Here is a 21,313-nt window from a genome sequence, read left to right on the forward strand (position 1 = left end):
TAACGACGACAGCCCCCGTCGCGCCTGCAGCAGCCTCGGCCCCGGGGTGGGACAGCCACGGCTCCCACCTGCCCCCGCCCCACTGGCACCGGGGCTTAGGGCTGGTTTTGTTTTTAACTTCTCCCCAGGTCAAGGGCATTGCGCCCAGGGCCTTTGCACTTTGAAGTCCAACTCAAACCCTTTTTGATTTGGGGCCGGGGTCCTCTGGAGTTTGCTAAGTTGCCCGGACTAAGTTGGAACTTGCGGTTCTCCTGCCTCAGCCTCCCCGAGAGCGGGAAAGACTGCGCACGCCGCCCACTGGCACCGGGGCTTAGGGCTGGTTTTGTTTTTAACTTCTCCCCAGGTCAAGGGCATTGCGCCCAGGGCCTTTGCACTTTGAAGTCCAACTCAAACCCTTTTTGATTTGGGGCCGGGGTCCTCCGGAGTTTGCTAAGTTGCCCGGACTAAGTTGGAACTTGCGGTTCTCCTGCCTCAGCCTCCCCGAGAGCGGGAAAGACTGCGCACGCCGTTATTTCGAGAGCTGGTCTGGGCCTGGCGGGGTGCGGCGACTATGCGCTCAGCCAGCAGGGGCGACCCCACTCGCCCTGGGGCCTCACGTGGGGACCAGAAGGCCCTTGCAGGCCTGGATCCCTGAATCGGCGAGACCGTGAACCGGCTGCCTGGCGAGGGCCGGAGACACGGAGACAGACGGGCAGCACCCGGTGTCCTGAGAGCAACCAAGCGCTGCTCGCGGCGGGGTACCCCCGGGGGCGGCTGCAGGAGTGAGGGCGGCTGGCTACGGACGCGAGAGAGGCACAGCCTTGTCCGGCAGTCCTAGCCTCTGGGAATCCGGGCGTGGGGGCCCAGGCCTGTCACCTCAGGAGGCTGAGGCAGGCGCATTGTGACAAGTTCCAGAGCAGCCTGAACGGCACGGCGAGACCCTGTCTCAAAAACACAAAACGAAAAATCAAAAACCGAGAACGACCCGGAGAAGGGGGGGGGGCAGGAGCCGCTGGGCACGCGCACTGGAGTCTCTCGTGGACTCCGGGTGTCCTGGACGCGCGCTCACACCCGCTCTCCCCCTGGGGAACCCCTCCCCAGGGGTTCCCCACCTGGGCGCCAAGGGGCTGCAGCCCCGGCTGAACCGACTGTCCTGCCGACAGGGCTCTCTGAGGTGACCGGCCGGACAGTGGCTGCTCTCGCGGCAGGGACTTCAGCCCAGCTGGGAAGCCTGGCTCCTGCGTTGGCGGAGAAGGCCGCCAGGTTGGGGGCTGCTATCAGTGTCCCCCACTGCAGGGCGGGGCGTGCAGAGGTCTGTGCACGGTGCTGGGGGGTGACGGGGCCCCTGCCACCCTGCCAGTGCTGGTCACAAGAGGTCCCTAGGGTCACTGATGGGATTTGTGGGCTGTGGGGAGGTAAGGAGGGACCCCACAATGCCCTGAGGCCGACGCCAGCTGAGAGGAGGTCACCATGTGTTTATTCCCATGTGGGTCCCGCTGGTGAGCACTGCGGTGGCCGGGCCGCTGCTTCCTATGATGCATATGGCGTGCGGCAGACCGGGGCCCATCCTGGAGCCCAGTCCCGCCTGGAGGCCCCCGGGGATGGGCAGGGCCGCAGGGACATCTGTGAGGCCCCCGTTGCCCTCGGCCGCCCCTCCAGAAGCAGCTTCCTGGGGAGCAGGGGGGGCCAGGTCCCCGCCTGCAGCAGGGCGGGATGGGATGTGGAGGAGCCTGGGTGGGGTCCCCCGCATGGCCAGGACTCGATGACTGGAGACGGGGGCGGGAAGGGCATGGACGCCGCAGCTCGAGGTCCTCGGTGGGGGCGCCCAGGCCAGGGCTGGCAGTGCAGTCGGCGCCTGGCCGTGAGGTCGGCCGAGCACCCCAAGTCCTTGAAGACAAATTAAGGGACGAAGGGGACTGTGGAGCCGAGTTCAGTGTCCGTGGGCTCCGGAGCCAGGAGGGAGGTCGCTGCTGGTCGGTGCTGGGCCTGCTGGTCTGTCTCCTTGGGGGCCCAGACGTGGAGGGACGGATGGGCAGCGGGGTGGGGACGGCGGGGACAGGGTCCATCCTAACATGCAGCCCCGACTTCACTCAGCTTCTCTCGAGTGGCCCAACGGGAATAAACGGCAGTAGGCGTGGAGGCTTCCGGTCAGCCGAGAAGGACGGGTGGCACGGCACAGCTGGGGGACAGACAGGCGGCCGGCGGCCCAAAACCGGATGTGAGGCCCAAGCACGGGGGAGGACAGGGCTGCAGGGGCCGTGAACACTCACAGCAGGCAAGGCTTCGGCACAGGCCTCTCGTCCCAGCGCTCTGGGAGGCTGAGGCAGGAGGATGGCAAAGTCAAGCCCATGTAACTGAGCGACTCAGGGAAAACCCTGTGTCCCAGGGTGCAGCTCAGGGGCGAGCTCTGGCCTAGCATCCCGGTGCTGCCAACAAGATACTAACAGCCGATGAAACCCAACATCTCAGTCCCATCATGCTCTGGGCGACGGAGGGCCGAGCAGGCTGTGGCTGCTGGGTCAGCACACAGGGCAGGGCCGTCACTGGAAGGTTGTACTGGCTTGAGACCTGGACACGAAGAGGCTGAATGCGTTTCCGACTGAGCTGGTTTGCAGTACTGGAGAACCACCCCAGGCCTTTGCACTGAGCACCACCTGTGGCCATTCTTGTTTCTAAGTCACAGAGCTGCCCAGGCTAGGCTCCAGCTTGCAATCTTCCTGTCTCAGCCTCCCAGAGGGTGGGATGATGGGGACCTGCCACTGTGTGGGAATCCTGGCTCAAGCATTTTTCCCTATAAAAGCTTGGGCTGGGGATATTGCTCAGTAGCACAACGCCTGCCTGGCAAGTGTGAGGTCCTCAGTTCAAGTTCCAATATCAAAAAAAAAAAAAAAAAAAAAGCCCACTATGAAAGCTCACTGAGCCAGGCGTGGGGGTGCACACTCGTTGACCCTTGGCAGGCTGAGGCAGGACAGCACTGTGAGTTTGAGGCCAGCCTGGCTACACAGTTGAGACCCTGTCTCAAACCAACAAAAGCAAAACAAAAAGCTTATTAAAAGAGAGCTATTTGGCGGTGACAATGTGCAATGCATGTACCACTGTGGCCCTGATTGATGCGTTTTGAAACTTTATCCTTGAAATTAAATAGATTTGAAAAACAACTCTAAGTCAAAGAAGAAAAAAAACGGTAGCACTGGGGTGCGGCTCAGTGCTGAGTCCTTGCCTGATACTGTCCCACCCTCGGCACCAAAATTAAGAAAACAGCCTGGTGTCATGGCCCACGCCTGTCATCCCAGCACTCGGGAGGCCAAGGCAGGAGGATCGCTGCACGTTCCAGACCAGCCTGGGCCACAAAGTGAGCCCAAGGCCAGCCTGAGCTGCACAGCGAGCCCCTCTCAGAAAGACAAAAAAAAAAAAAGTGCCCAAACTATTAGCAGGGGTTGGCTCTGATGCAAACATTAAGGCTGTCTTTGTCACTTTTTAAGGTTTTCCTAAAATCATCTTGGTTAAAGAATTAAAGCATGGGTGTGCCTGCACATGTGTGGACAATGACAAAACGAAGCAAGGTGGGGTGGGGGGGCTGACCCCGCCCCTGCCCCCCCCCCCGCAGAGGCCCTGCCCCCTCACCTGCTCCCTGCAGACCCCGCCCCTCACCTGCCCCGCCTCCGCGTCGCCATGGGGGCTTTCACTCCTGCGGTTCCTCGTTGCTGGCACTGGGAGTCCGGCTGCGGATCTGACTGCGCAGCTGCTCGATGAACTCGGGGTTGGAAAGCTGCATGTGCTGCGCGAACTGCTGGCCCCTGTGGACGGCACGGCTTGTGGCCCCACACCTCCCCCACGACCCCCTAGGGCGGCGCACGCGCAGGCTGCAGGGCACTGGGCCCCCTCGTGCCGCCCACCCGTGCCCCCAAGTCCGGCTGCGGCCCCACTCACGCCTGGATGAGGCTGGACAGGTCGCTCTGTGAGGGGCTGGTGCCGGGGGTTCCCAGGGGGTTGTGGCTGCCTGAAATCATCCCGGACATGCTGTGGAGGAAGCGCACGGGCATCACACCGGCCACCCGGGAGGGGACCCTCCGTGGTCACCCCCCAGGCCTGAGGCTGCGAAGACTGGGATGAGAAGTGCGGAGCCGGGGCGGAGCCAGGCCTGCCCAGCAGCTCCATGGCGGAGAGGTGGGGGGGGGATGAAAGTGGCCAGGGGATCCCCAGCCAGTCATGTGACCCAGCGACAGCACTGCCAGGGGTGGGGGTCCCCGGAACCACTGAGGGTGGAGTCTCAAAATGTTCCCACGGCCTTGTGTCCCAGTGACACGGTTCACACAGCCCCAGACAGGCACACCAACCCCATGAAGTCCACCCCACGCGAAGCTGTGACACTCGCCATGGCACAGACAGACCCCGAAGACGCTGTGTTCAGGGACGCACGTCACAGAGGACACAGCACGGGCTCCGCAGACAGGAAAGGCCCGGGACAGGTGACTCCAGGGACAGGAGGCGGACTCAGGGTGCTGAGGCTGGGCGGGGACAGGTGACTGCTCTTGGGGATGAATGGGGCTTTCTTGGGGTGACGTTTTGGAATTACAGGAGGCAGATGGATGCGTGACACTGTGAATGTGCCCGCTGCTACCAAATTGCACACTTTTTCTGTCTTTCTGCAACAGGGTCTCACTGTGCAGGTCAGCCTGGCCTTGAGCTCACTTTGTAGCCCAGGCTGGCCCTGAACTCGTGGGAATTGTCCTGCCTCAGCCTCCTGAGCACTGGGATGACAAGCAGCGCCACCACGCCTGGCTCCAAATTGTGCACTTTAAAATAGCTCAACAGTACGTTTGTTTGCTTTTTTTTTTTAAATGCTTTTTGCTAGATAAGAGAGGCAACCCCAAGAGGACAAGGGGAGGGTGACACTTACAGCTGCTGGAGCTGGGGGTGGTTCATTAAACTTGAGGCCTGAAAAACAGAACACATCTGTCACACCCAGCACCATCATGACACTTTAACTGAGGTGTGTCTGCCTCTGGTGGTACTGGGCTACACAGCCCAACCCTGTTACATTTTGAGTCTCATTAAGCTGCTGGCTGGGCTGGAGCCTGGGATCCTCCTGCTTCAGCCTCCCGAAGTGCTGGGATGACAGGCCTATGTCACCGCGGCTGCTAATCTGAAACCAGCTCGGCCTCACATGTGTCCTCTCGCACAGGCACAGCCCTGCCTTCCTAAGTCTTGTCCCTACGCTCGGGTAGGACGCCCCCCGCCTCTGGCCTGCAGTGCTCAAGGGCGGCTGCACCAGTGGCGGCCACTGCGACCCTGTGTGGTCTCTCCAAGGTGACACCAGTGTCCCAGCAGGCACGGCTGCGCCCAGGAAAAACTCGCTGGTGGCCCCCACCTGCTGGCCCTGGGCGGCTGAGGCTAAGTGGGCTCCACACTAGGGAAGTGGGCAGCACCCAGGAAACAGAGCTCAGGGGGAGGCGGTGGCCCGGCCGATGCCTCTCACGCAGGGCATCATGGCCCAGGTACTTGGGACCCTTTCTCATCTCTGAACCTTGGAGACAGGAGACGCCACAATGGTGGCATCTGTCACTGTCACACTGCCCAGGGGGATTGAGCTGGGGCCGGGGTAAGACTGTGCTGGGCCGTCTGGCCAAGATGCCCAGTGCGGCAGTGGTGGCAACCCCTGTACCCAGACAGGCTATGGTGGGGACCGGGGCGGGCGGGGCTGTCACCATGCTTATGAAGCTTGGGTTGTTCAGCAGGCCGGCGATGTCGAAGCTGCCCATACCGCTCGTCTAGGGACGGGAAAGGCACCAGTTAGCAACACCCCAACGACATCCAACCCAGGCCCGGGACCTGAGGACCAGCAGGCCGGGGTGCTCCATGCCCCATCGCCCCAGGAGCCAGCACAGCGCTGGGCTCCAGCCCACGGGGCCAGCTGGGCCTGCAGGAGAGGCCGCCTCCGCACACACCGCTGCCCGGAGTGACCCCAAGCGCGGACGCTGCTGGGTGAGCACGAACCCCACCCTGAGGGCTGCCCCAGCCGCTGGCACTGCCCACCCACCCTGGTGCCCAGGACAGCCGGGGCCCAGAGCCCACCGCCTCCGAGGGCCCTCCCAGCACCCGCCTGGCCCTGCGGGTTTGGGGGACCACGTGTGGACTTTCCCTCCCTCCCTGTCTGCAGCACAGAGTGAATTCAGGGCTCCCACCGCGCCCTGCCCAGCCCCGCCATCCTGAGATACGGTCTCGCCACGCCGCTACGCTGCCCGGGCTGGACTGGCACCTGTGACCTCCTGTCCTGGCCTCCCGGAGTCCTGGGGTGACGGCGCACCCCACACCTGTGTCGAAAGCCCCGGCCTTCCGCCACGTGCCCCCAGCATCCCTGTCCCTGCAGGACTCACAGGGCTCGGGGCCTCTCGAAGCTTCAGCTCCGCGATCTTGAGGTTGGACTTGTAGGTCTCATTGTCAGGGTCCAGCTCCAGGGCCTTGTTGTAGTAGGCCACGGCCTCTGCGTGCTTGTTCAGGCTGGACAGCGCCAGGCTGCAGGCGACAGGGTGCAGGGTGGCTCCCTCTGCCTGGCCCTCCTAAGGCCCTGGGCCTGGGGGACCCGGCCACCGACCCCTGCTCTTTGGACATTGCTGCACCATGGTTGGTCCTCTGCGGAGACACATGGGCTCCAGGGCGCTCAGCTGGGCAGGGCAGTGGAGCCCGTGACCCTGTGCCAGGCTTTCCTGCGACCCAAGCTGGAGGGGACACCTGGCTTGGCAGCACCATGGCACGGAGAGTGACGCTGTCCCCTGCTGTCACTAAGAAGCCCACCCTGGAGCTCAGGGGGGTGGCTTGTCCAGTCCTGGCCCTCATGGGGACCCTGGTGGCTGCCATCCTGTCCGGTGACGGGCAGGACACCGAGCACGGCCAGCTCCCCAGCTCTCGGGCCAGGCACCCTCCGGGCCACTCACCCCATGCGGCCGTAGGCCTTGCTGTAGGCTGGGTCGATGCCGATGGCGCGCTCGCAGTCCTGCACGGCACCCGCGTAGTTCCCCAGCTTGCTGTAGGCCGCCGCCCTGGGGAGGCAAGGGCACTGGGGTCGGTGCTCCCGGCCACCAGCGGGGTCGCAGAGCTACCCGCACCCCTGCAATGCCCTGCCCACCCAGGGGCACTCTGCGTCCAGAGCCGGCTGCACCCCATGCACACACGCACAGTACCTCAAGGCCTGGAGCCTCAGCCTCCCCCTGGATGGGATGGCAGGACCTTGAGGGGGCCAGGACAAGGTGGCGGCCGAGCCCCGGGGGGTGAGCACTGCCCCTGCCCGCTGACGTTCAGTGACCAACTGCCCAGTTCGGGGGTGACTGGCCGTTGGCTTGGCTCCGCCCGATGTTTGGCCCCATCCCTTCTCCATTCCAGGAGGCAGGTACTGTGAAGCCCCACGTCCCCAGGACACGATGGCATGGAACTGCAGGGTGCGGGGTTCCCCTGAAGCCATGCACGCTGTGACACGCTCATGCTGTACTTTAGGAACTAGGTGAGCTCAGAAATGAGAATGTGGGCCAGGGGGGATTCAGCTCAGCAGCATAACATGCCTGCCTGGCAAGCATGAGGTTGTGAGTTCGATCCTCAGTACCCGCCTCCCCCCAAAAGAGATGAGACTAATACACCCAAAAGTACAATAAACACACTGCACTAAGCTGTGTAGGTGCAGTTTACAAACTAGGTAAGAATAAATAATCACGGCAACAGACTACACTGCAGGCTGTGTGAATCCTCTCTCCCCTCACAGTCTAGGCAGCATTCACATCTGCACTCAGGAGACCGAGGCAGGAGGGTCTCTAGGAGTCCAAGTCCACCATGAACAACACATAAACCAAAAGCCAAAATAAATAAGTAAAATAAAAAAGTTTTACAACGGGGGAGCTAGGGGTGCAGCTCAGTGCAAAGGCCTCAGATTCAGTCCCAGTACCAGAACAACAAAGCCCCAGAAGCCAGGCGCAGTGGTGGACACCCTGCAGGCCCGACAGCTGGGAGGCTGAGGCAGGCCCGAGAGGATGACACAGGTGCCAGGCCCGCAAGGATGACACAGTGGGAGACCCTGCTGCAAAACCCAAACCAAACCCAAACCCAACCCCAGCCTGAAGAACAGCCCCCTGGCGGTTCCGGGGCAGGCTCTGGCCAGGGAGCCCCTCCCGCCGGTAGCAGCTTCTCCCCCGGAGGCCGGGCTGTACCGTGTGCAGCTTGGAGGTGAGCACTCAGCTAGCCGTGCGCAGGGCCCCGCCCGGCCACAAGGACGAGAGCAAGGCAGCGGCCGGACTGCCACCAGCATGCTCTGCTCCGGGCTGGGGACACGCCGCCTATCCTGCCCCCATACCTGTTACAGAAGTAGACGGCGTTGGCGGGGTTCAGCTCGATGGCCTTGCCGTAGAGGTGCACCGCGGCCTCGAAGTTCTCCACCTTCATCTGCTCGTTCCCTGCACAGAGATGGCGGGTGACCTGCAGAGCCACACTTCTCGGCTGGGGTCCCTCCGGCTCTCCCCCTGGGAAGCAGCCCGGGCAGAACCTGGGGCCCGGCCTTGCTTTATGCTAAGCCTGGGTCTCCCCAAGTCACTAAAGCACCCAGGCTGGACTCAGACTCGAGACCCTCCTGCCTCAGCCTCCCCAAGTGCTGGGAACCAACCCCAGATAACAGCCGTGCCTGACACAGCGCCAGGGGCACAGCTGCCGGGCCCTCTGCGTGCCCAGGGCAAATATGTAACTCTCCCCCCACCCGAGTTTTGTACCCCGTGCTGGCTGGGCCCACAGAGCTGGCAGGACCTCAGACCATTCCTGAGTTTCACAGGCAGCCCAGTCCGCTTCCCTGCGGCCGAGCGGGCAGGGCCCAGCCACCACCCGTGGGCGCAGACTCCTCCCGGGGCCCACCCTCACCTTCCGTCTTGAGGCGCTCAGCCTCGGCGGAGTCCTCCTCAGATGGTGGGGTCCGCTCAGGGGTCTTCAGGTCCTGGGGTGGCACCTCCTGTTGGGGAAAGATGCGCCCTGTGCCTCCCTCCCCACCTCCTGGCCCCCCAGGCGTGGCCCAGGTCACACAGGACAGTCCCTGGTGACAACCACGGCCACCATGCTCTCCAGGACGGGATGCGGGGCGCTCACCTGGCCTGCAGCAGCAGCTTCGAATATCTCTGGCAGGGTCTGGGGGAGCGCCAAGTCGCTGTCCCCCAGGGTCACCCCAAACGCCGTCTCCAGACACTGGATGGCAACTGCGGGGGAGATGGGCAGCACCTCTGCCATGCGGCCTCCTCTACGGGCCGGCCCAGCACCCCTCTGCCTGTGCCCGGAGGGACTCCGGGCCCAGTCCTTCTGTTCCCCAAGTCCAGCTGCTGCCCTCTCCCCAACCCCGCAGGCTGGGCCTCGAACCTTCCAGGCTCTCCTGGGCGTCGGACGAGAGCCCACCGTGCCGCAGCTGGTCATGCAGGAACCGGATGATGGCGTAGGCCAGGCGCTTCTTGCTGTCCATCGCCGACTCTGGGATCTGTGGTGCCGCACGAAGAGTAGATTAAGTGCTGGAGCACTGGCAGCCACTTCGAGCCCTGCCTGCACTTCCGGCTCCAGCAGCCACCAGACCTGTCCCACGCTCCACGGCCCTGAGGGGCCCAGAGCCTTGTAACACGTGTGTGTCTGAGAAGAGGGAACCCCCTTGGGTCCCTTGGGGGCTACAGATTTGTCCATGCGTAGGGCAGATGACCAGGTCCTGAGCAGCACGGCACCAAGTGTTCAGTCAAAGCTCTCGCCTCGGGATAGCGGCTCCTGGGTTTCCCATTCATTCATTCCACGGTACCGGACGACGCCCAGGGCTCTCCCCGGAGGCACAGCCTCCGCCCTGCTTGACTTTTGTTATGAGGCAGGTCTCGCTAAATTGCCCAGGCTGGGCTTACACTTGTGGCCTCCCGCCTCAGCCTCCCAGAGCGCTGCGGTGACAGCTGTGCGGCTTCTCTCTTCTGGGTGAGCAGCCAGCAGCTCACGTGCCCAGCACTCCTGCCTTTAGCTGGCACTTCTGGGGCCACTGCTGGCGTCCTCCACACCCCCCTCCAGAGCCGGGCAGGTTCTTGGCTCACACCCATGGCCCTGAGCCCCAGAGAAGCTCAGAGGGCGCCGGACACTGAGACCAGGACCCGCAGCTGCAGCCCAGCTCCTGCAGGTGACCCGGTGCCCATGCCACGTGGAGGCCACTGTCGAGGTCCTGAGTGGGGAGCCGCCGGGGCAGGGGCCAGCAGAGGTGGTGGGACAGGATGGGGGTGCCATGCAGGACGGGTCAGTGTCTCTCCCTGCAGGCCAGGGAGGCACAGGAAACCTTCCCTCGGGACAAAAGCCAAAGAGCAGGGGCAGCACTGGGGCTGGGTCAGGCCCTGACCCGCAGAACAAGGTCTCGGTGGTGGGGGAAGCCTGAGGAAGCCAGCAGGGCGCGGTGACAGGTGGCCCTAGAGGGTGGGAGCATGGACGCAGGTGCAGCTATGGCCGTGTGCTGACAGTGTCACAGCCAGAGCCGAGGCGCATGGGCCTGCTGGGCGCAGGAAGGACCTCCCTGGGGGCTCCAGGCAGTCTGGCCCACACCCCAGGTTCCAGGCCCCTGGGCTCCTGGCCGGCGCAGCTCCATCCCCAGGGGCTGGGCTTTCCCCTGCGGACTGGGGACTGAACCCAGAGGCCCTGCCCTGAGCCACACCCAGCCCTTTTGTACTCTGAGACAGTCTTGCTAAATTACTCAGCCTGGGCTTAAACCTGCAATGCTCCTGCCTCAGCCTCCCAGACGGCGAAGGGACAGGCATGTGCCACCCCAGCTAGCTCATCTCAGCTGTCTACTGGCCAATTTGTTGTCACCTGACAGCAGTCCAGCCTTTGGACGTGGAGGGGCCAGGACAGCAGTGGGTCACACAGGTCACCACACTGGGACACGAAAACCCATGAGGCTAGGAGCGCAATGACCTGCTGGTCTCTGTGCCTCGGTTTCCCTGTCTGCAATACTAGATTAATACATATGACCTGGCTGCCTTTGGGGCAGGGAAATAAAACCTGGACTCTAGGAAGAGCCCCAATTGACTCGGGATGTTCCACAGCTCCGGGCGGCCGTGGCCTGTGGAAGCTCTCTGGGCACAGGCGAGGGTCCCCCAGCACCAGGGATGCCTACCGGGCGCACGGAGCCCTACGCTGTCCTCAGCCATGGGTCCTCCACTTTGGGGGCTGCGTGCTCCACCTGCCCCTCTGTGCGGGCCAGGTGGGGCCACCTTCCCCAGAGCCGCCATCCTCCCCACGGCCCGGGCGCCCCGCTGCCTCCTGCAGAGCTTCGATGTGTGTCCCGGGCACCAAGGCTGTGAGGTGCAGGACAGCTGGCCCCACGGGCTGCCCATATTCTCTAGGCCCACTTGGCAAAGCCCCAATCCCCAGGACCCCTAGAATGCGGCCTACAGACAGGGCCTTCAGAGACACCACTGGGTTTCAAGGTCCACATGGAGGAGGGGACACCTGGACACACAGGGAGGATGCTGGGCGGACGGAGGCAGAGAGCGGAGTCACAAGCCAAGGACCTCGAGGCTCACGGCTGGGCAGGGGCCGGCCTGTGGCCCTCGACAACCAAGTGAGGCCTGCTGGTGACAGGCGCCATGCACGATCCCCACAGCACCCCTGGCGGGTGCGGAGAACAAACCCTATTTTTAGGCGAGCCCACTCGGGCAGAGGGCCTGGGAGGCACCTGGGGTCAGGCTGGAAGGACACACTGGCTCTGACCCGGAGGCCATGCGCGTGTGGAGTGACACAGCTCTCGGTTCGGGGACAGAGGAGCAGTGCCCAGTCCTGCACTGCTGGGGCCCAGAGACCGCGGCCAAGGGGACAGTGCCGGCTTCTGGGCAAACAGTGCTTCCTGCCACCTCTGTACAAAAAGGACCCTGTGCAGGGCCACGCCGGGGGCGCAGCACCACGGAGGCTGTCCAGGGCCTTGCTACTGCCCAGGACAGTCTTGGACTTCTGGGCTCAAAGATTCTTCCTGCCTCGGCCTCCCAAGGTCTGGGACCACAGGCACACACCATGGCCGCTGTGGTGGATGTGACAACTGGTGGTCAGCTTGTCACACCCAACTGAACGGAGTCAGCGGGGTGCTGGGTGCAGAAGGGCCCCCTGGGGGTCGCTGCCAGCAGAGAGAGAGACCTGGAGGGGGAGCCGGGGCTGTGGCTTCTCTGCTGACATGACCCTGGCTGTCCTCATCGCCAGAGGAGCCCGGGACCTCAGTGCCGCTGAGGGTGGCCGCAGGGCTTTTCTGGGAGCTCTGATCCTTACTTTATGTCGCTTCCTGGCTCCAGTGCAGCCTGTCAGGCGGGGCACAGCTCCTTCACTCCGCCGTGCAGGCTTCCTGGCTGCCACCGCCGGCCTTGGGGCCTGTCCAGGGCAGGTCCGTGACACAGACTTGCGCGAGTCATTGCCGTGGGCTCTGGGCCCCCAGCTGGACTCATGCAGGACGCTGCTGTGGGATCCGGGCCCTCGGCTGGATTCTCTGGAATCTCTAGCGTGTGGACAGGTTTCCCGCACTCTTTCTCTTATATCTGACTCTTTTTTTTTTTTTTTTGTCTTTTTTGTTTTTATCGGTACCGGGGATCGAACTCACAAGGCAGGCGCTTATGCCGCTGAGCTACATTCCCAGCCCCATGATATCTGACTCTTTGCGTGACTGTTCTAAAGCTGCATTCCCAGCCCTTTGAACAGGATCTCATCCGCCTCTAGGCTGGCCTTGAGCTTATGATCTTCCTGCTTCAGCCTCCAGAGCACTGAGACACCAAGTGTGTGTCAGCCGTTACTTCAGAGTGTAGAGAGGAGACAGACCCAGCCCTGAGGAGGGCCGGGCTGAGGTCTGAAACCCCAGACTTGCCAGCCTGCCACGTTGCACAGGTGATCAGACCTGCCAAGTGCCTTGGTTTCCCTCGGAGGCCTTACAGCCCTCACCCCAGGAGCAAGCAGCTTCCGGACCACAGCGCCTTGAACCTGACCCCGGGCTACTGCAGGAGTCTATATTCCAAGGTGGTAAGAGCCTGTCACCCTCAGACCAGGTCACGCGGCCTCAGGGTGCCGCGCCAGGCTCACGGAGCACTGGGTGTGACTGCAGGAAACAAGCCCAAAGAGAAGGGAGACACCAAGTGAGCACGCCTGTCATCCCAGCACTCGGGAGGCTGAGGCAGGAGGATCGTTGCGAGTTCAAGACCGGCCTGGGCTACACAGTGAGCCCAAGGCCGGCCTGCACCGCATAGTGAGACCCTGTCTCAAAAAAAAAACACAAAGGTGGGGGAGAAGCCAGAAGGCCACAGGGGGAGGACTCCAGGGACAGGAAAAGCCCAGGACAGCCAAATCCAGAGACAGGATTGGGGGGCATAGGGTAGGGAGGGAATGGGGCACCACTCACGGGCATGGCCTGGAACTAGAGAGGACAATCGCACAACCTTGAGGACAGGCCACAACCCAGTCAGTATTTTGGGGTTTTTTTGGCACCAGGAATGGAACTCAGAACCTCACATCAGGCAGGTGCTGGGCGCTGGGCTACATCCCCGGCCTGGGGCCGTGCAGCTTTCTGATGTTAATCGCATCTCAATGTTTAAAAGGAGGAAGCCGGGAGAGAGCTGTGCTTCCTGCTTCCAGTAGGTGGGCAGAGGGCACTGCCTCCCTGGGTGCTCCTGTATCTGTCTCCTCTGGACATGGAGAAACCCCCAAACCGTGAGACCTGGGATGAGGATGGGCCTGGAGCACAGTCACTCCAGGGTCCTGACACACAGCAGGGGGGGTCCACCCTGGGAAGGGGACTCCCCATCTAAAAGGGCTCAGATATGAACAGTCAGGTCAGCTGCCCCCACTCCAAAGGACCCACCCCACGCGCCCAAGGACCCACTCCAAAGGCTAAAAGCTTTGATTTGCAGAAACCAGTTTTAAAGCCACATGTCCTAACCGCAATGCTCTTCACGGGTTCAAAGGTACAAATAACTCAGACGTCCTTGATAGACAAAGGGATACACGCACAGCAGCCCATCTGCACAAGGAGTATTACTCAGCCCTGAAAAGGAACGGAGTCCTCACATTTGCTGTAACAGGGACAACCTTGAAGTCGCTGTGCTGAGTGAACCAGATGGGACTCCACTCCCAAGGGTCATCAGAGCCACAGGGGCAGAGAGGAGGGCCTGAGCTGGGGAGGGACAGGAACTGCTGTTTCATGGGGACAGAGGGCTGGTGGGGAAGAGGAGAACGTTGTGGAGATGAGCCACACGAGGTGGCACCCATCTGCAACCCCAGCACTTGGGTGGCTGAGGCAGGAGGATTGCTGGGAGTTTGATGGCCAGCCCGGGATACGCTGTGAATTCAAGGCCAACCTGGTTTAGATAGAGAGCTCATCTCAAAGAAACAAAAACAAAAGCCAAAGCAATCTTAGCAGTCCAGAGGCTGAGGCAGAAGGATCGCCTGAGCTCCACAGTGAGACCCCGTCTCAAAAAAAAAAAAAAAAAACAAAACTCACAAACAGCCCCTGCCCAAAATATCCAAAGCAAAAACTCAAGATTCGGGGACAACTGGCCCGAAATGTGACTGTGTTACTGGTGCTGAACTACATACTCAGAAACGGGTAAGAGACTTCAGCTCTGCCGGGGACTTAGCTCAGAGGCACAGACAGGCGCCTGCTTGGCAAATGCCAGGTCATGTGTTTGATTCCCGGCATCCAAAAAAAAAAAAAAAAAAAAAAAAAGGAGAGAGAGAGAGACTTAAGCTCAAATTTTATAACTAGAATTTATTTTAAAAGTATTTCCTGGGGCTGGAGATTTAGCTCAGCAGCACAAGCACAAGGCCTTGAGTTTGATCCTTGGCACTTAAAAAAAAATCTCCCCATGAGGTCTGGAGTCTCCCTGATGATCACTCTGCGATCCCACACCTTTTTTGGGGACTGATGACAGGGCCCAGCAACTGAGCTTCAGCCCCGGCCCCCATTTCAAAAGTTTTTATTTGGAGGTAGGAGCTTATTAAATTATTAAGTTGCCCAGGTTGAACTTGAATGTGGGATCTTCCTGCCTCAGCCTCCCAGAATGCTGGGTTAAATCAGTACCAGGGATCGAACTCACGACTGGCTGCTTGCAAGGGAGGCGCTTATGCCGCTGAGCTAAATCCCCAGCCCCTGATCCTGGGTCTTGATCTTTTGCGTTTCTTTTTTTCATTTGTTTGATTGTTCCCTTTTTGAGTCAGGCTCTCACTCTGCAGTCCAGGCTGGCCTTGAGCTCACTGTATAGCCCAGGCCGGTCTTGAACTTGCAGTGATCCTCCTGCCTCAGCCTCCCGAGTGCTGGGAGGACAGGTGTGCCGGCCACGTCTGACTTGCATGCTGTAGCTTAAAACAGAGTGGGAGCTCGGGGTGGTCTCTGCGTCTCTAAAGACTGTGCATTCACACAATGACAGAACAGGCTGCCTCCGGAGACTGGGCCCTGGCAATGTCCCGCCACACACCTAGAAGGCTCAGACATGGTCCCCCTTAGATGAAGGAGAGACGCTACCTGTGTGACCCAGGACCGGCCTGTCATGCAACGCTGTCAGTGTCTGTGTGGGGGGACGGGAGCTGCTTCCCTTCCAGTGGTGTTGACACAGTTGACAGGGATATCTGGGCTTCCATTCGACCCACAGAGCTACAAGGAGCTGTGTGGCCACGGCCGCACCTCCGCCTGGGCCTGGAGGGTCAGGAGCACTGAGCGTGGGGCTGGGTGTGGCGGTGCACACCCGTGACCCCAGCGCTCTGGGAGGCTGAGGCAGGAGGATCACAAGTTAGAACCAGCCTGGGCAACTGAGCGAGACCTCGTCTCGAAACTGTGACAGGGCTGGGGATGGAACTTAGGGTGAGGGCCTTGGGTCCGATCCCCATACAAGCAAACATACACCTCAACGCCAAACACCCCCCAGAGCAGGGTTCCGGCCAGCCTCCTCCCCCACCCCGGCCCCGCTGCTCAGGGCTTCTGCACACTGCTCGGACCCTCTGAGCCTTCCCTCTGCAGCCAGGCTGGGCTGGGCACACACGGCTGCATGGTGTCGCACATGTCCCCCCCTTTCTTGTTTCCTGGGCAGGAAAACCACATTGACCCCACTTTCACCAATAAAGTTTTATTGGCTGTGCGTGCTGGGGTGCAGCGGGGTGCTGAGGAGCCCGAGGTGTCACCACCGGGCCTGAGATGGGACCTAGCGGCTCTTGCTGTGGCTGCAGGGTCAGTACAGTGACAGACGGGCGTGTAACCCTGCAGGCTGCCGAGCCGCTCCAGCCTACTCACGGGTGATGGGACTTGCGGGGGACCAGCTCAGGGGTTCACACCTGGGCCCCGGCCACCGCCCGCCACTCCTCTCCTCCCCTGCTTCCCCGCTTCAGAGGCCGGTAACTGTCTGGCCTACCAGCCCTGAGCAGAAGGACAGCAACAGTGCCCGGCTACTCCCGTGGCCCCTGGGCACGGTCACTGGAGACGACGTCTCCCAGGGCCCCAAACCATCACCTGCCCTGCAGCCCACAGTGAGGGTCACACACCGACTGGGGAGGCACAGAGGGGCCAGTCGGGAAGCCGGGTCCCCGGTCACCCTGCCGCCCCTCGTGTGTCCCCTGTCTGCGGGAAGCGTGTGCCCAGGTGCAGTGCTGCTGGGGCCAGGCCAGCTCCGGGAGCGCCCTGGACACTGCAGGGGCCGAGCAGCACTCCAGCCTCCACCCGCTGTGTGCCAGCAGCTCCAGTGTGACGGCCACGTGTGTCCCACTGAAGAACTGCTGACAGACACCAGGAGGGAAACCGTCCCGGGCCAGGACACGGGAGGCTGGAGGGGCCAGGCAACTGCAAATGGGCACTCTGCAAACAGCCTCAAATCACGGAGTGGTCCGGGCCTCCAGACTGCGACGCACAGTGGTCTGAGACCTGTGTACTCACAGGCCTCTGCTTCCCCAAAGGGAAACCACAGCTCAGTCTCCCAAGTGGAGCCCAAGCCTGGCTTCTCAGAGCCACGAGCCGCCTCCTCTGCAGGGGCAGGCGGCCGCTGGGGGGACCTCCCTCCGCCGCTGAGGACCCCATTCTCAGAACAATCACGATTTGTAGGGTTTTGGCCAAGGGACAAAGTTCTGGAAGGCGGCCTCTCTGGGAACAGCCAGGGCTTTATTAGTGCTGGAGCCCATCGCTGACCGAGGCCAGCCCACCAGGCAGAGGGTGGAAAAGGGTGACGACAGCCACCGGCCCGGGGTACAGGCTAAGGGCCCGGACCACCTCCCCCGGGTGGCTTCAGGGCCCCTTTCATTCTAGCCCTGAAACCCAAACATGCCACGACACGACACGACACCCACTTGTCACCCACGGCTGATCACTTAGGAAAACGGGCACCCATCTCACTCCCTGGGCCCGCAGCTGACCGGAGCCAGCCACTGCGCATGCACCTCACACGCAGCTGGTGCAGGAGGGCAGGGGCCTGCTCCCGCCTGCTGTGCTCAGAGGCTGCAAGGAGGGCAATTCACTCCGGGACACAGAATTTGCATTGTTACTCATGCCCGTCAGCCGAGGAGTCACATACAAGGAAAGCGCAGGACATCTGTCCGCACACTGAAGACCTGGAGAGCCAGCCTGGCCGGATCCCCTGGCAATAACCTGCTGAGTCCAGCTGAAGGCCGGAGCCCACGACAATGACCCACACAAGTCCATTTCATGGATCTGTGCTGGGAAGGCCCCGAGGTCAGCAGTGGACGCTGGGAAGTCTGCGCCAGCGGGGTGAGGAGCTGTGCCAGCAGGCTGGGGCCAGGAAAGGACGCTCAGAGTAAGGACCAGGGCTCCCCCGAAAAGCACCACAGCCGCCCTCAGTGACAACGCGGTCCCACCTTCCCACAATGCCCCTCTTCCTGGCCAGGTCTCTGTTTTACCCTGGCAGCAGCCCTTGGCAGGCCAGCACCGCACTAATTCAGTTAGGCTGGGCTTGAAGCTGACCACCAGTGTTTAAGCCTACCCCACCCTCACCTTGGGCTCCTCGGATTCTGCCTGGGTCCCCACATGAGCCCCACACCACAGCCTGTTCTGTTCTGAAATACCATCAAAATGTCACTGCGGCTGGGCAGAACGGAGCCAAGTTACAGCCAGCCTTCACCTCAAAAGGAAAAATTAAAAAGGGCTGAGATGTAGCTTGGGTTCTGTTCCTAGTACTGCAAAATCCCAAACCCCAAACCCACCCTCCGTTCCCTGCTATCCTAGGGAAGCCCACACTAGGTGATCAACCCCAGGGCGCACTTCAAACCCTGTGCTCGACCCACCCCAAGCCTGGCTCGGCTGGGCACGACATTCCTGAAGGTCCTGCAGACCTTGGCACCTGCTCCTAGGCCAGCCCAGTGTTTCTAGGGAGGCCCTTTCCCAGGTCCTGTCCCCAGGCGGGTGCCCACTTCCAATTCCCTTTGGGCACCCTGCAGGGATGCCACCGGCCTGTGGGCAAATGTGGACCAGCTCCCTGGGGAGGTGGCTTCTCCTTCACCCTCAGTTTCGTCCTTGGTTCCAGACGTAAACACCCCAGGCCGCAGCCCCTCCTATTCCTGTCACCCAGGGCCCGGCGCCAGGTGCTGGCACAGCCCCAAAACCCTGAGTCAAGCAGACCGGAGCGGAGCGTGACCCTGATGGGAGCCGCTCTGACTTCTAGGAAGCCTGCGGGATCGACGTCGGCTCAAACTTTCCAGGCACCCAGTGACCCGCTGCACAGGACAGGCCACACTGCAGGGCTCGCCACGGAGCTCCCATTCACTCCTGGCTGCAGACACGGTGGGCACCTTCAGGGGCCTGACTTGGCTCCCTCCTACCTCCTACCCAGAACAGTGGCCGCTGCACGGGGCATTCTGCTCACATCTGCAACCTGACGGGAGCACACCTTCTGTCAACCTCTACAGAAGAACACTAGACAGATACTGGGGACCATGTGACGCCAGGGCTATGATGCTCAAAGGAGGCACTTCCACTCCAAGAGCCTCAACCCAACTGGTCTTTGCTCCTAGTATTGGGAACTGAACCCAGGGCCTTTGCACTGAACTCCCTGCCCAGCCCTTATTGTGAGACTGGCTCCCTAAGTGACTAAGTCGGCCTGGCTGGGCTGTAACTTTCCATCCTCCTGCCTCAGCCTCCCACATCCCACCTGAGATGACAGGTGAGTTAACACACTTGCTCCCGAGATGTCCTCCGCACCCCACAAAAATTCAGCACACACAATTTCACACCCTTCTGGGTGACCATAGTAGTGAAAAATCACTGGTCTACACCATGATTTTTCCTGTTTTTTTTTTTTTGTTGTTGTTGTTGTTGTTTTTTGTCTTTTTCCTTTTCATGGGTACCAGGGATCGCTTGCAAAGCAGGTGCTTATGCCGCTGAGCTAAATCCCCAGCCCCTTACACCATGATTTTTCACAGCAGCATTAATAACGCTCTCTGGATGGGGGTTGGGCGTCTTGGGCACTGTAGGGTGCTGAGCAGAGTCCCTGGTCACCACCCATTCAGTACAAAGAGTAGGCCTGCCCATTTGTGACAAATCCAAATGTCCCCCCAGACAACACCCAGTCTCCTCTGGGGGCAGAATCATCCCTGGTTTCGACTCGCCAGGTCAAGGGACATGCTGCATCTAATGGTCACCTGTCCCGCTGAGGTCCTGAGAAGCTGGCCACAGTGACATCCACACACTGAGTGAGAAGGGACCAAAGGATCAGGTTCAGAAGCACCTCTGGCCACATGTCTGCCCCATGGGAGTGTGACCTGTTGTCAAGGGGAGCAGTGAGCTGGATTTGCGATGTCCTCCAATAATAAATTCAAGACTCCCCTGGGGGTGGGGCATGCTGGACAGGGGTGTGGAACCCTGTCCCTGGCTTCACCTTGCACCACCCACAATGGGGTGGGGGGGCGACGGACACCACAGGTGTCCCCAGGGATCACTTGGCGTTCCCTGGGGGAAAACTGCCCTTGATTGAGAATCACAGCTCGAGGGAGAAGGCAGACAAAAACAATCCAACATAGGGACAAAGTCAGGAAAACTACTCAGCCGGCAGGACTCAGACCATCTTCTGACGCCACCCACCTCAGGAAAGAAAGTGTCAGGGACATTAACTTCGCAGGGACCCCGCAAGGCACAGACTTTACAGTAGCTCCTTTCTAGAGAGCAGAAAAGGAGGCCTGGGGGAACAGACGTGACTCGCGCGACTTCACACAGCTGTCCCGCGGATCCCAGCTGGCCCTCGCCCGCTTTCCCCCACCTCTAGCACCGCACGCACGAGTCCCTAACACGGGGCTAAGCCCGCCAGCTGCTAAGCCTCTGGGGTTCCCACCTGGTGCTCGGCGCTGCGGCTCTCGGGGGCCCAGGAAAGGACTGACTTCAGCCGTTTTACAGAAGAGAAAAACTGAGGCTCTGAGCAGACAAGAGGCTGGTCAAGGTCACCAGGGGAGGCGGCCCTGGGACAAGAACCGGGACAAACCCGCTGCCCGGGTCGAAGGGACCGTGTTTCCACCCAGCTCGGAAAAACGACGGCAGCTACGCGCCGGGTGCTTTTACCACCTGTGGTCCTTGCCACCCACACGCGAACCACCACATCTAGAGCTCGACCCCGGGGAGGAAGAGCGGGACTCGCGCTGGACGGCCCGACGCTGCCCTGCCTCGGTTTCCCCTTCGTACCGCCCACCCACAGGACCGCACGGGGCACAGAGACTCCAACCCCGGACCTACCTTCCCTTACGGATTCCTAGGAACGGTAAGCTCTGATCCTTTGAGGCCAGTACCCCTTCAGCTAGCCGCGGAGCCCCCAACTCACCTCTCAGGAAACAGAGCCCCGACCCACCGACGGCTGCAGCTGCGCCTGCGCACCGTGGCGCAGCCCGGCTCCGCCTACCCGGTCGCGACGCTTGCGCAGAAGGAGCCCGCTCTGGTTTGTTTTTATTCTGCGCAGGCGCGTCCATGACCGACCTTTACGTAAGCGGAAGTGACGTAATTTAGAGGCGGGGACAAACTGGTCGTTAGGGCAACTGACCTCTGCGACCTATTGGAGACCGGAAATTAGGGCTGGTTTGTAGTCTAGGAGAACGGAGCGGTGCATGGTGGGACTGTGTCGTCCTCCGGCCTGTTGGCACTGGCGACCACGTGGTATGCAGATGAACAAGCAGTTTACTTGAGTGTGGGTACCTGGGTTGTGACGGGAGTCACTGTTACCCACTCACTATCTTTGTTCATTTATTCACCCACCTGTCCATCCACTCGCTCGCAAATGCATTACTTCATTCACTTTGTAAAATGTAAAACATGTTTATATATGGCAGGTAGCTAGTGTTAAACAAACATTATTGCACAAAGAGTAGC

At 61.1% G+C, this 21,313-nt stretch overlaps 1 protein-coding gene across 5 annotated transcripts; it reads right to left on the reverse strand.

Annotated features, from left to right (window-relative positions):
- Positions 1-1,434: 1,434 nt before the first annotated feature.
- Sgta (small glutamine rich tetratricopeptide repeat co-chaperone alpha) lies at positions 1,435-20,911 on the reverse strand. 5 transcript variants are annotated; one of them, XM_013147561.3, is made up of 12 exons: positions 20,772-20,911; positions 9,358-9,472; positions 9,094-9,200; positions 8,872-8,959; positions 8,318-8,417; positions 6,915-7,019; positions 6,357-6,495; positions 5,688-5,750; positions 4,880-4,917; positions 3,910-3,999; positions 3,631-3,776; positions 1,435-2,158 (listed from the first exon to the last, which is right to left on the reverse strand). In XM_013147561.3, exons 2-11 carry the CDS (start codon positions 9,455-9,457, stop codon positions 3,662-3,664), a joined length of 945 nt encoding a protein of 314 aa, XP_013003015.1. In that variant the 5' UTR covers positions 9,458-9,472; positions 20,772-20,911; the 3' UTR covers positions 1,435-2,158; positions 3,631-3,661. The 5 variants fall into 5 exon arrangements, with proteins under 5 accessions (XP_013003015.1, XP_004999384.1, XP_013003022.1 ...); XM_004999327.3 differs by having other exon boundaries at positions 20,687-20,837; XM_013147568.3 differs by lacking the exon at positions 1,435-2,158 and adding an exon at positions 2,165-2,297.
- Positions 20,912-21,313: the final 402 nt, after the last annotated feature.

The sequence above is a fragment of the Cavia porcellus genome, unplaced genomic scaffold (genome assembly GCF_034190915.1).
Source record: "Cavia porcellus strain 051 isolate PalLab524CR breed Dunkin Hartley unplaced genomic scaffold, mCavPor4.1 scaffold_17, whole genome shotgun sequence".
Lineage (NCBI taxonomy): Eukaryota > Metazoa > Chordata > Mammalia > Rodentia > Caviidae > Cavia > Cavia porcellus.